Source organism: Calliphora vicina, chromosome 1 (genome assembly GCF_958450345.1).
Source record: "Calliphora vicina chromosome 1, idCalVici1.1, whole genome shotgun sequence".
NCBI classification, from domain to species: domain Eukaryota; kingdom Metazoa; phylum Arthropoda; class Insecta; order Diptera; family Calliphoridae; genus Calliphora; species Calliphora vicina.
In genome coordinates this window covers 81,729,383-81,742,855 of record NC_088780.1, presented here as the reverse complement: position 1 = coordinate 81,742,855, position 13,473 = coordinate 81,729,383, and the positions used below count along the sequence as shown (strand labels likewise).

At 31.1% G+C, this 13,473-nt stretch overlaps 1 protein-coding gene across 1 annotated transcript; it reads left to right on the top strand.

Moving 5' to 3' along the window:
• Nucleotides 1–11,084: 11,084 nt before the first annotated feature.
• Nucleotides 11,085–11,863, top strand: Saysd1 (SAYSVFN motif domain containing 1). The gene is made up of 2 exons (XM_065499107.1): nucleotides 11,085–11,296; nucleotides 11,359–11,863. The coding sequence occupies exons 1-2, from the start codon at nucleotides 11,138–11,140 to the stop codon at nucleotides 11,755–11,757; spliced, it is 558 nt and encodes a 185-aa protein (XP_065355179.1). The 5' UTR covers nucleotides 11,085–11,137; the 3' UTR covers nucleotides 11,758–11,863.
• Nucleotides 11,864–13,473: the final 1,610 nt, after the last annotated feature.

Below are 13,473 nucleotides of genomic sequence, written 5' to 3'. Positions count from 1 at the left end.
AGATCATAATATTAATAGGCAAGTCGATTTCTTTAGACCCCTTTTACGCTCACATTATACATTCAATTTGGGCAAGAAATATACCAATTTAAAGGGATTTTTTCACAGAAGTGCAGAATATATATTTTATTGAAATCGGTTCAGTTTCTTAGGAGTTATAAGCGTTTAAAGATGTTACTAACACATATGCAAAAACGTGTACATGTGAACCTTAAGCTAAAAAGTAAACAAAGCAATGTGTGTTTGTCCAATTTGTTGTTGTAAATAAATAAGAGAAACAATTAAATATTGATTTCGCTGTTTTAAGCAAGGCGTATTAACAAGGTGAGTGCGTCCCGGCAACAAATACAACAATGCAAAAACAACAGGCAATTTGTTTTTGTTAAAATGTACGGTAAATGTCAAAATCAAGGCGAATTAAAATATTACTATGTTATTTACAATAACAAATGTAAACATAAACAAAGTTTGACATATACCAAAGTAAATTAATAAAGTAGCGACAGTACTACAACAAATACAACATTTACAAAAACCACAAGCAATTTTGTTTTTGGTTTAAGGTCTGAGCTGTCAAAGTTGCCTGTTGTTGTTTTTGCTTTTGGGCTTGTTGTATTTTTCGCCACAACAACCACAAGTGAATTGACAGATCAGACCAAAGTAAAAAAAATAGTCAGCTGTTCTACTGAGTCTACTTTATTAATTTACTTTGACATATACTGTACATAAAACCACAGCGAATTAAGAAACAGCTGATTTTATGCACTCACCTTGTTAATACGCCTTGGTTTTAAGTGAGAGTTGTTATAGAAAACAAAGAAGAAGACTTTAGTAATTCAAAGTCACTTAAAAAAAATATATTTTGAAGGTGTTTTTTTTTGTTTTCTTACTCCCATATGCATAAACAATTTTTAAGTTTATCAAAGGTTTATAAAACAAAGTTTCCATTCAAAATTTGTTTTGACAAATTTAAAAACTGTTTATGCATATTGGGGCAAATACTTCATACGAATCAATTTCTTATAGTTATTTCCAAATATTTTGTGAACTATAATTGCAAGATTCTTCAAACTTCAAAATGGTTCATTTATAATTTTGCATAGTTTCGCTGAAATTGTTCGGGATTGGAATAGTGGGCGTGGCCAATACAAAGTAAATAATTAATTTCGAATATCTATAGAACTATAATTGTAGAAGTGTTTAAACTTTTTACGAATTAATTTCTTATTACTGTGCGGAGTTTACCTGAATATAGACGGAATTAGATTAGAGGGCGTAGCACCTCCCATACAGAGTAAATATTGATTACGAATATCTGGGGAACCAAAATGGGAGGGTCGGAAAAGTAGGTGAGTCACCTTCCATACAAAGTTATAATTGCAAGGTTATTCAAACTTTGTCCGCATAGTTCTCTTACCATTTTACAGAGATTGTCTGAAAATGGTCGGGATTGCAGTAGTGCAGTTGTGGCACAATGTAAATAATTAATTTTGAATATCTTCAGAACAATAATTCTAAAAATATTTAAACTCTGTATCAATGAATTTATTACCATTCTACGGAGGTTAGCTAAAAACGAATTTATTCCTGATCCCTGTACGAAGTTTAGCTAAGCGTTTCCTTTATAAGGAAAGTTAAAGTAAAGCTGGATATGAGTTATTTCTTTACACAAAAGATTTAAAACTGGGTGGGATCAGAACAGTGGAGTGATAATTATATTTTGCATGTGTTATTTTCGTACCATTGTACGTAGTTAGGTTGTATCAGAAATCATTAATATTTTTTAATTTTTCTAGGGTAGGTGTAGCGAAGTGCACCGGGTTATGCTAGTACATATTAATTTGTCTGAATAAGGGAAGGCGTAGTCCGTCAGACAGCTTGACTGACTACAGTGAAAACGGGATTTCACCGAATCTTGCTGTCAGTTTTTTTGTGCCATACTAGAACCAGAGGAAGTATTCTTGGTCAATACTCAGACGAACAATATGATGGGGCATCCCTCAGGCTTCGACGTGTTTAACAATATGATACGTGTCCATCTTAATGAAGAGAGACTATTGTTTATTTGGTTGCAAAAAAAAAAATTCAAAATCTTACACAATTTGGTTCGGTTTCTTGCCATCCGTAGCTTTTTGTGTCTTTTCTTTTTTGGAGTCTGTGTAAGGGATATTTTCCTTTCCAGTGGCACACATAGTTTTTTCTTTTTTATTTTAAAATTATTTAAAAAACGAATTTCTTTAGTTTAAGTTTTTTGTTTCTGTTTTTTTTTTTGATTTTTAAATAAACAAAAAATTGGATTTTATAAATGAACTAGCTGTCCCGACAAACGTTGTACTGCTATAGCTCACACAAAGTTTGAAGACTTCCACTATAATAGTACTCCAGATATGCATTAATAAATTTTTACTTTGTATGGGAGGTGCCATAGCTCACACAAAGTTTTAAGACTCCCTATATAATAGTACCCCAGATATGCATTAATAAATGTTTACTTTGTATGGGAGGTGTCATGCCCATTGTTCCTATATAGGTCAATTGTGAATCTAAACCATCCAGGTACCCACTCAAACAAACACAACAAATTTCACCGAAATCGGTCCAGCCGTTAAGGAGGAGTTCAGTTACTAACACACGTACAGAAGAATTATATATATAAGAAGATAAAGATATAGAATAATTGCAGCTTGCTGCAAAACTTTTGCCAAATGCCATATCTGCGGAACCGATTTCGCATAAACCATCTACAGACGATCCCCAACGTACCAAGAAATTTTGGTTGAAATCGGTCCACCCGTTTTCGCAGCTACTGGTGACATCAAAATGTACACTTATTTTTATATAGATAGCCTAGCTGAACCCGGTCCGCGTTGCTGGCCTTTAGAAAACATCTGTTTTATATTGCATCTCGATTTTAATATACAGTTTCGGAAAAAGTCGGTAATACAACCTTCAATGTTAATACATGTGGTGGCATTTCGGCTGATTCCAATGAATTCAAAAATTCAGTACGATAATTGACTTCTTTGTTCATTACTGTGTCAATCGATTTGTATTTTATTGTTTCGCCAGGCACTTTCAATTGTATTTGGTCATCGAGCTTTGTTAACATCATAATTTTTTGATGCCAAAATTGCACGTTCCCACAGCCAATCCGGGAGCGATTGGCTTCTAGTTAGTCTTTCGATATGCTGTTGAGGTGTCTCTGCAGCTATCAAGGAAGATGCATTGCGACGCATTTGTGAAGCAGTGATTCGCGTTTTCTTCTGCGGCTCTAGACGTAGACGGAAACAAATTTTATTTGAATAAAACCGTTATTTTTTATTAAAAGTAGAGTAAACAAAATTGTTTAACACAGACCGAAAATCAAAAATCTGACTTTACACTGTTACCCAAAAGGCTTTTGTAAAGATTCCGTGAAAATTTCATCAAAATCGGTCCAGCCATTTTTGAGTACATACGGAACATTTTTATGAAATATATGGCATAGATTAGCGGTATAATGTAAAAATTGGATTTTTACACGCCCCTCCTCCGACAGACCGAATATTAAAAATCTGACTATACAGTGTTCCCCCTGGGCTATTCTGAAGATTCCCTGAAAATTTCATCAAAATCGGTCCTGCGGTTTTTTATATATATTGTTACGAAATTGTACTTGAATTCAAATGTAACGATTTTAACGGCTGATTTAAAAGTAGCAGAATGCTTTCAAATAGCAGTGCTGTAATAGCAAACTGTAACATATCTGTGGGCATTATTAACATTGAATAACAGCTTTCAGTTGACCATTGATCGTAAGTTGGCAACGCTGTTTGCTGCGACCGTATATTCGAATATTCAGTTAAAGAACATTGTAGAAAGTACACCACAGATGGCGTATGTATTAGAAACTTCTAGACAGTTAAAGAGAAATCTAGAGTGCAGATGGCAGTGTTATAAATAGGTTGCAGTCATTAGTGAGTTTATCAGAGACACTTTTCGAACAAATATCAATTGAGTGCCGTGTTTTTCAAGTGAATTCGTGTACATTATAAAGTGTGCCTGTATTTCTGCGAATTTATAAACGTGTATAAAAAAACATTGAGTGACTATTTAATTCTGTTGTTGTACATCTATATATATAAAAGAGTAACGTGACTGACTGACTGACTGACTGATTCATTCATCATCGCACAGCCCAAACCGCTAAAGCTAGAAACTTTAAATTCGGGTAATGGGTTCCTTTTACAATATGTAGATCCACTAAGAAGGGATTTTTGGAAATTCGGTCGTTAAGGGGGACAAATGGGGCAAAAACGGGTAAAACCTGTACCTCTATATCTCCAAAACAAATAAACTTAGAAATAATATTTTAAATGCGTCCGCCTGTAATCAAAAAAAGAGCCGACAGGTGTTTGGTACTTTTTTGAAATTCAAAATTCAAGTGGCCATATGGGGTAAAAATAGTCCCCGTAGAACCCTCTGTTAACATGTATATCTCCTACATAAATAAACATAGAAATATTATATTGAATGTATCTGGCTCAGATCAATAAAAACTAGAAATCTTTTTGGTACTTTTTTGAAATTCGAATTCCTAAGGCCTCAAAATTGTTTTCTTTTTTGGTACTTTTTTATCAAAATGTATTTTCTCACTAACAATTCCATGAACTATTATTTTCAAATAGTACGTATTAGTAGGTACTTTTTTGAAAATTATTTCTTCACGGGGGACAAAAAGGGGACAAAAAACGGGATAAAAACGGAGATTTGATATTCAATTTAAAAATAAAAAAAAGATAAAATATTCTTCCAACCACACAAAAAAGAATCCACAACATGCTATTCGGAAGTCAAATACAAATGGGTAAAAAGGGCCAAATTTCAGTACACTTATATTGGTACTTTTTTGAAATTCATTTCTACTATTCTATTCAAGTAGTTTTATTTTTTTTTTCAATAAAATTGTTTTGCCTCCACTGAGATTCGAACCGATGTAGTTCGGCTACAGTTCAGTAGTCTAAACCCTTAGCCTACACCAGAATGTTTATTTTCATGTTTAGAATACTAATTTTATTTTAAAATATATAGTTTTTCACCCTATTCACCATTAGTTGAATTCTAATGGTGTTGAAAATTCCAATAGTACAGATACAAACCTTAACCTTTTTTGTAAAAATTATTATTTTCACCTTATTCAATAAATTTAAAATTTATTCAACATACAGTTATATGAAATGTATATGGGAATTTATGAGGGAAAATATTAATAACAGTGTTGTAAATATAGTTGGTTTAATGCTATTTGAAATGTTATAGTTTTATTTGATAAAAAACTACAAAACAAATTATTTTGTTGAAATGTGAAACAAAACAAAAAATATTCATAAAAATATATTCATTAAAGCATTTCTCAAAAAAAAATCACGTGTTTATTCCTATTCGCTAAAATAAGAATTTTGTTCTCGCAAAATTTAATAACAATTTCAGTAAATTAAGGTCCTCATTTTATAAAACAAAACGTTTGGAAGCGTAAGCAATTTGTATGAAGAATACTGGGAAAAAAGTTTAAAACTTATTTCCATAGAATTTTATTTTAACGTTTGTCGTTTCGTTTTATAAAATTAGACCCTAAAAAAATTAAAATGTAAAGCACTATGTATTTATAAAATCAACTTATGTATATCTCACTCAAATGTAGTATTAGAAACTTTTTATAAATTTAAAAAACAGAATTTACGCAATATGTGTCTCTATGATTAAAACCTTATTCATATTCAATTTATCAAAAGATTATAAAACAAATTTAGGGCCTCATTTTATAAAACGCAACGATGAATAGACAACACTATTTACATATAACCGTCAACTCATTTGAAAAAAAATAGTTATGTAATAATAAGTGCTCAAATTTTATAAATTCAATTAAAAGAAAAAATTCTACGTTACTTAGAAATATAAGTTTTTTAATTTCATATTCCATATATATACATATATTAATCTTCATTAAGTTTTATTACGTTTTTATCGTGTAAATAAAATGTATATGTACATACATTCACACCACAATTTTTAAAATTTTAAAAAATGATATGCTATTAGGTCATATTGTCATAATGTCCTTATTGTCATAATGTCCTAATATATTATGATAGTTTAAACAATTTTTGTTGTGTTTCAAACAATAATGTTCTAAACTAATAAGACTTTTTGAACTATGTTCATTTTTTTGTCATAAAATAACACTTTTTTTGAAGCACAACAACAATTTGTTTAAACTATCATAATATATTAGGACAATCAGACCGTTTGAATACCCCAAATATGTTGAAAGTGTGTTTAAAAAAATATTTTTACTGAAATTTGATTTCAACTATTGGGTATATGACTTAAAAATGTGGGATTTGCTATAGGTGGCGTATCTTTTGAACCCCTTTTTTAATTTTTAATAACTTTTATATCACTCTAAAGGGTATATATCTGTCATTCATCCTCGCTTAGTTATTGAACATTAAGTGTAAACAACAAAGTTTTTTTTGTCGAATTTTGTGCCAACAAAGCGTCATATGTGGAAAGTTTTGCTTTACTTCTTTCATTTGAAAAACGTGCCGCAGAAGTACACATAGATCACCAAAGCTTATGGTGAACGTGTTCCATCGGTTTCAACGTGCAAGAGATGGGCGGATTGATCTTGCTGGAATATTTAAAAGGGTGTCGGTCTATCATAGTCCGTGTTCATAACCTTTAACAGTGCGAGTTCTGATAGAGAAATTTAAACTTTTCTAAAATTGAAATTTTTTGGAGGATGAATCTAAATTCCTGGATAAAGGGAGAAGACAGGCGGTTGGAACTTGCTAGAGTTTATAGTCAAGGTGTTTTTCTATCATAATCCGTGGTCAGAACCCTTAACAGTGCGAGTTTTGATAGAGAAATTTATATTTTTCGGAAATTTTTTTTTTGTTTTTGGATGAATCTAAATTTCTTGGAAATAGGAGAAGATTTGCGAATTAATCTTGCTGGAATATTTAGATAGGGTGTTGGTCTATCATGGTCCGTGGTCATATCCTTTAACAGTGCGAGTTCTGGTAGAGAAATTTAAATGTTTCGAAAATTGAAATTGTTTTGGAGGATGAATCTAAATTTCTTGGATGGAATTTATATTCATCCTCCAAAAAATTCCAATTTTCGAAAATTTCTCTATCAGATCTCGCACTGTTAAGGGTTATGGCCACGGACCATGATAGACCAAAACCCTATCTAAATATTCCAGCAAGATTCATCCGCACATTTTCTCCCATTTAAAAGAAATTTAGATTCATTCTACAAAAAAAATAAAATTTTCGAAAAATTTAAATTTCTCTATCAGAACTCGCACTGTTAAAGATTATGACTACGGACCATGATAGACCAACACTCTACCTAAATATTCCAGCAAGATTCATCCGCCCATCTTCTCCCATTTCAAAGAAATTTAGATTCATCCTTCCAAACTGTTAAGGTTATGACCATGGATTACGATAGAAAAACACCTTGACTATAAATTCCAGCAAGTTCCATCCGACTATCTTCTCCCTTTATCCAGGAATTTAGATTCATCCTCCAAAAAATTTCAATTTTAGAAAAAATTAAATTTCTTTATCAGAACTCGCACTGGTATAGATTATGACCACGGACCATGATAGACCAACACCCTATCTAACTATTCCAGCAAGATTCATCTGCCAATCTTCTCCCATTTCCAAGAAATTTAGATTCATTCTCCAAATTAAATTTTCGTAAAAATTTAATTTCTCTGAACTCGCACTGTTAAAGGTTATGACCATGGACGATGATAGACTAACAGCCTATCTATAAATTCCATCATGTTCCATCCGCCCATCTTTTCCCGTTTTCCTAGAATTCGGATTCAGCCTCCCAAGTATATTAAATTTTGATTTTGATCAAAATTAAAAAATTATTATCAAAACTCGCTCTGTTAAATATTATGACCACAGATTATCATAGTTTGACAGTTTATCTATAAATTCCAGCAAGTTCATTCCACCTATCTTCTCCCATTTAAATTTCTTTATCAGAACTCGCACTGTTAACGGTTATGCCACGGACCATGATAAACCAACACCCTACCTAAATATTCCAGCAAGATTCATCCGCCCATCTTCTACCATTTCCAAAAAATTTAAATTCTTCCTCCCAAAACTTGCACTGTTAAGGGTTATGACCATGGGTTATGATAGAAAAACACCTTGGCTATAAATTCAAGCAAGTTCCTTCTGCCCATCTTCTCCCGTTATAAAAGAATTTAGAATCATCCTCAAAAAAATTTAAATTTTCGAAAAATTTAAATTTCTCTAGCAGAACTCGCACTGTTAAAGGTTATGACCACGGACCATGATAGACCAACACCCTACCTAAATATTCCAGCAAGATTCATCCGCCCATCTTCTCCCATTTCCAAGAAATTTAGATCATCCTCCCAAGAAATTTAAATTTCCGAAAAATTTTAATTTCTCTATCAAAACTCGCACTGTTAAGGGTTATGACCATGGGTTATGATAGAAAAACACCTTGGCTATAAATTCCAGCAAGTTCCATCTGCCCATCTTCTCCCGTTTTCCATGAATTTAGATTCGTCCATCCATAATAATTAAATTTTAAAAATTCCGCAAAAGTATAAAACTATGTTTGACATTTATGATTTGACTTAGTTTTTGGAAAAAACGGGAGATTAGTTCCCGTTTCAATCATTAGTGGTACATTAGGTTCAACCGTGTGGTTATTATTCCATTTTGAATACACTTTCCTTGATTTACAATGTTTAACGGTGTCATGTAAACTTTTAAACATAACTCTGTTAACTCAACTGGTTTGTGTCTAGGGTTATAAATTTCGAAATTTATCTTTATCTATCTACTATTAATATTTGCAATTATTATTATGAATTTTCAATTACGCAAGCAGTTTTGAGATGCTTTAATACTTCAAAATATCATGAACTACAAACAATTGTAAGGTGTATTTACTTTACGCAATAATTAAAATTTCTATAATAAACATTTTAAAATAATTTACGTAGTTGTTTTGTTATTTCCACATTTTTTCGCTAACGAAGTAGCGGGTTGCATGCTAGTTTTAAATAAACAAAGAGTTGTTACAATTTTCAAACTACTAAACGGCTTTTATTTGCAAACAAAAGTATCCGGTTTATTTAAAGGAAATAAACCAGCGTTTTGAAAAGGTTAAAACGTAACAATATGATTAATTTGAGAAGAGTTCTGTTTAAATTTAACGGTTTAAAAGTCATTTCAAAATGTTTTTACAGCTTCTTGTTATTGGAAATGCAGTGCTTTTGCCAACAGATAGATAAAAGGAAGACATTTTCGATTAATATTTTGGTATTGTTTGTGTGAATTAGTTTGTGCTGAAAAAAAGTTTTTTATTTGTGCCGAAAAATAAAATTGTAAGTAATCCTTTTTTATCCTTTGAAGAAAATTCTAAAAAGAATGTGGGTGTTAAATTTAAAATATATCGCACTGGTTGCTCTAAAGAGTGTCCAAAATTTTGCAAGAGGTGTCCAAACAAGACAAATCATGTACGCACACAAAATTTTTCGCTGAGTGAACAAATTGATGGCAGTCAAAAATGTGGGTAATAATTAATATAGCTAGAGAATGATGGAAATTACCAGAGGATGTCGCTGGTATATAAATAGTGGCAGCGAGAGAAAGAATTAGTTAGCTAATTAGAGTGTCCAAAAAACCGCCAAAATTAAAAAACCGGTTTCCGGTTTAACCGAAAAGGTGTGTTTTTGAAAAAACCGGTTTTGATTTTAATGTTTTAAAAAAACCGATTATCCGGTTTCGGTTTTTGTCATCAAAAAAACCGGTTAACCGGTTTATATTAAATTTTTATTTAATATGAAAATTCGCTAATTTAAAATTTTTGAATTCTTAAGGGAATTATTTTATATATTTTACGAAATATTGTCAAATGCTAAAAATTCTATAAAATTAATCGATATTTTTCAAAATGGTGTCAAAGTTTTTTAAAAATATGTTTAAATGAGCTTTTGAAAATACATTTCATTAAAACCGATTAACCGTCTTACAAAAACCGGTTTTCAAAAAACCGAAATGTCAAAGAAAACCGAAACCGGTAGAGTTTACAAAGATGAAAAAACCAGTTGACCGGTTTTCGGTTTTGAATACTCTATAGTTAATAGTGAATCGTGATTGATTCAACATCAAACTTGTAAATAATTCAAATGTGTTCTCAAACTCTGATTTATGTGTGTTTATTGAAGTTAATTATAAAAAGTGTATTTTTATAACCACAGAGTGACTAATTTACTGTTGGGTAAATTTGAATAGATAAAGCCTCCTTACAATTTTTAAATTACTTGGCGCCAAGCTTTTTTTATTTTTATCATCATTTATTTATTGTATCTTCATTATTTAATAAACTAACAATAAGTGGTTCAAGACTTATATCTAATAATTATTATTTAATTAGTCCAGCCAGTGCCGGACGAAACAATTTTGTATTCATGGTATTTTGTATTGGCGCCAAGCTGATAAACGCTTTAGAAATAGAACATTCTAAATCATGAAACTACTAAAAAAAGAGTGACTATTTAAATTGTTGTTTAAATTTTAATAAATAAAGAGTTGTTACATATTTTAAACTACTAAACTGCTTTTACAATAATACGGTTTAGTTAAAGGAACTAAACCACAGTTTTTAAAAGGTAAAAACTAGGGTTATATAATTGAAACAAAAAGTCGACTTTTCGACTTTTTCCGTTTTTAAAAAAGGGGACTTTCAAACTTTCGACTTTTTTCGTTTTTTAAAAAGTCGACTTTTGGTAATTTATGAAAAATCTACTTTTTCAACTTTTTAACGTTTCTAAAAAATACATGGTTTCTACATTTATTGAATGTTCGTTGATTTTTCGAACAATCGACTTATAGTAAAAACGTAACAATATGGTCACTCGACAAACAGTCGATAATAATGTGCATAATAGATAATACTGTTTCATTTTGTGACATTCATACGTGGAACTTTACAACACTGTTTCTTTATTTACTTTAATAATATTACTGTTGTTGTTGTTTTGTAAAAGTATTATTGTTTTGCTTGTGAGTTAATGTAATAAATGGAAAATATTGAAGATAAATTAAAAAATTATCGTCTACGCAAGAGACGTCAAGAACAAATACATCGTTTTAAGGAGAGTATTAAAGGATTTTTTATGCTGGGTGTAAAAAGCAAAAATGAAAATGAACGACCAGACAAAACAACTGTGATCATACACGTATGTACATTCTGCTAAAACTACTTTTGCTAATTAAATTTGTCCATTTCCCCTCCCAAAAGGATTCTGAGCCGGATGATTATTTGCCGAAGGCTTTAAACAGTTCATCTGATGTGGATGTCTACAATGATAGCGATGATGTCGCTGTATTATCCGAAGAAGAAGCTGTCCAAAACAATTCTGCTGTTGAATCTGTGGATTCAGATAGTCGTATTTTTAAGTATACACTTCGCATAGTTTATATAGCGTTTTGGGTCACTCTATACATAATAGCAATTGAACTGCAATTTGGAATTGTCTTCTTAATGTTGTCGGCACTTATCGGAATTTACTTGAATACACGTACGGGCCCAAAGAACACAAATGAAATAAGTGCTTACAGTGTTTTTAACAAAAATTGTGAAAGTATTGATGGAACGCTGAAAGCTGAGCAGTTTGAACGTGAAATCGGCATTAGATAGAAAATGTGCTATCAGTAAAATGTTTAATCTTATAAATATGTATGTAATATAAAAATTTTTTTACTCTCAATTTTTTTTTAGAAAATTAAAAGAAATCTAAGAAAAACACGTATTATATTCTTAATATTAGTCAAAGCGAATTTATACCAGCTGGTATCAGTGAAGAATTTAGGCAAACACTACCGATTTCATTAATTTTTCATACATCGTCACCTTAAATACAAACGGACGTAACTACACATCAATTTTTTTACAGGAGAAGCAAAAAACGTTATAAAATCAATAATAAAAAAGTCAAATGTCCGTTTAAATTTGATTAATAAAGTTTTAATTTTTGATCGCAGGGTCTAAAAATTTGCGTGAGCATGTACTTTGACAAAAAAAATAATGAATTTTCCACAAATTTGGAAAATTTCAAAATATACAGTACGAGACACAAATGTGTAAATAAATTTGGAAATATCTATAATTTGAATTTTTATGCTCAACATTTACCAATCTGACAGTATTTTTTACACAATATGAAGATCATGATTAGTGAAGTATAGCAATACAAAAAAATTAATTTCAAGTAATGGCATTTAAATACCAGGATATCAAAAAGTTAAAAACTGAATTACACAATTTTGTCGCATTTTCTTTAAAGTTAAATAAACTTGTTATTATTATTTAGAAAAAGAACAATTTTAATCAATTTCATTAATGACAGTTAGTTAAAACATATTACTAGTTAACAATTTACATACAATTCTTTAAGGAATATTGAATATGAAGAAGATTATCACCGAAGTTGCAAATTCTGTTACCGAGCAGCTGAAAAATGGTATCTCCCATCGAAAAATATCCACCAAATTCAATATTTCTTTTAATCTGTTGAGAACATAGCGAATATATGTGGTTTGGCTTTTCCAGTACCAATTTGTGGACGGAATTCAATAGTCCCCGTGAGGTACAACCAAAACTATCTTCATGCTACCATATTAAGATTTCAAAACGTGCATCTCTTAGAGAAATCAAAAGATGTGGTTTTTATGCAATAAAGATTGTTAAAAAACCTCGTTTAACTGAAAGACACAAGTCTCTTCGACTAACATTTGTAAATTTTTTTAAGAAATGGACCTTTGATGATTGGGAAAAAGTTATCTGTACAGATGAATCGAAAATTAACCATTTTAGAACTGATGGACCAAAATATGACTACCAAAAACGAAATGCGCCATTAAAAGTCCGTGATTTTATGACGACTATGAAATATGGTGGTGGAATATTGCCATTTTGTGGTTGTTTTTCTGCGAAAGGTGTAGGAAAACTCCATAAAATTGGTAGTAATATGAATGCAGAAATGTATATAGACATTATCAAGACAACAGATGTGGATAGTCTGAATGATTGGCGTGAACAAATTGAAAACACTGTGATACTACAAGATAACGACAACAAACATAAGTCTAAAAAGACGCTTAATTTTTTAAAAACCGCCAAAATTACATTGCTAGATTGACTCCCACAATCTCAGAATTTAAATCCGATTGAGAATTTGGTGCGAATTCTAAAACGTCGCGTTTATAATTATCAAAATGCATTTAGAAACACAACTCAGCTCTAGGAGCGCTCCCATGATATCTAGGGATCTATAATGCAAGAAGAGTGTCGCAAACTGGTGGAGAGTATGCCCTCCAGAATTCAGGCTCCCATTGACGCGAAAGCAGGTTATTC

Coding starts and splice junctions, on each gene's coding strand:
- Saysd1 (XM_065499107.1), top strand. CDS start 11,138: ATGGAAAATATTGAAGATAAATTAAAAAATTATCGTCTACGCAAGAGA. Junction 11,297..11,358: donor AAACAACTGTGATCATACAC/GTATGTACATTC, acceptor CCCTCCCAAAAG/GATTCTGAGCCGGATGATTA.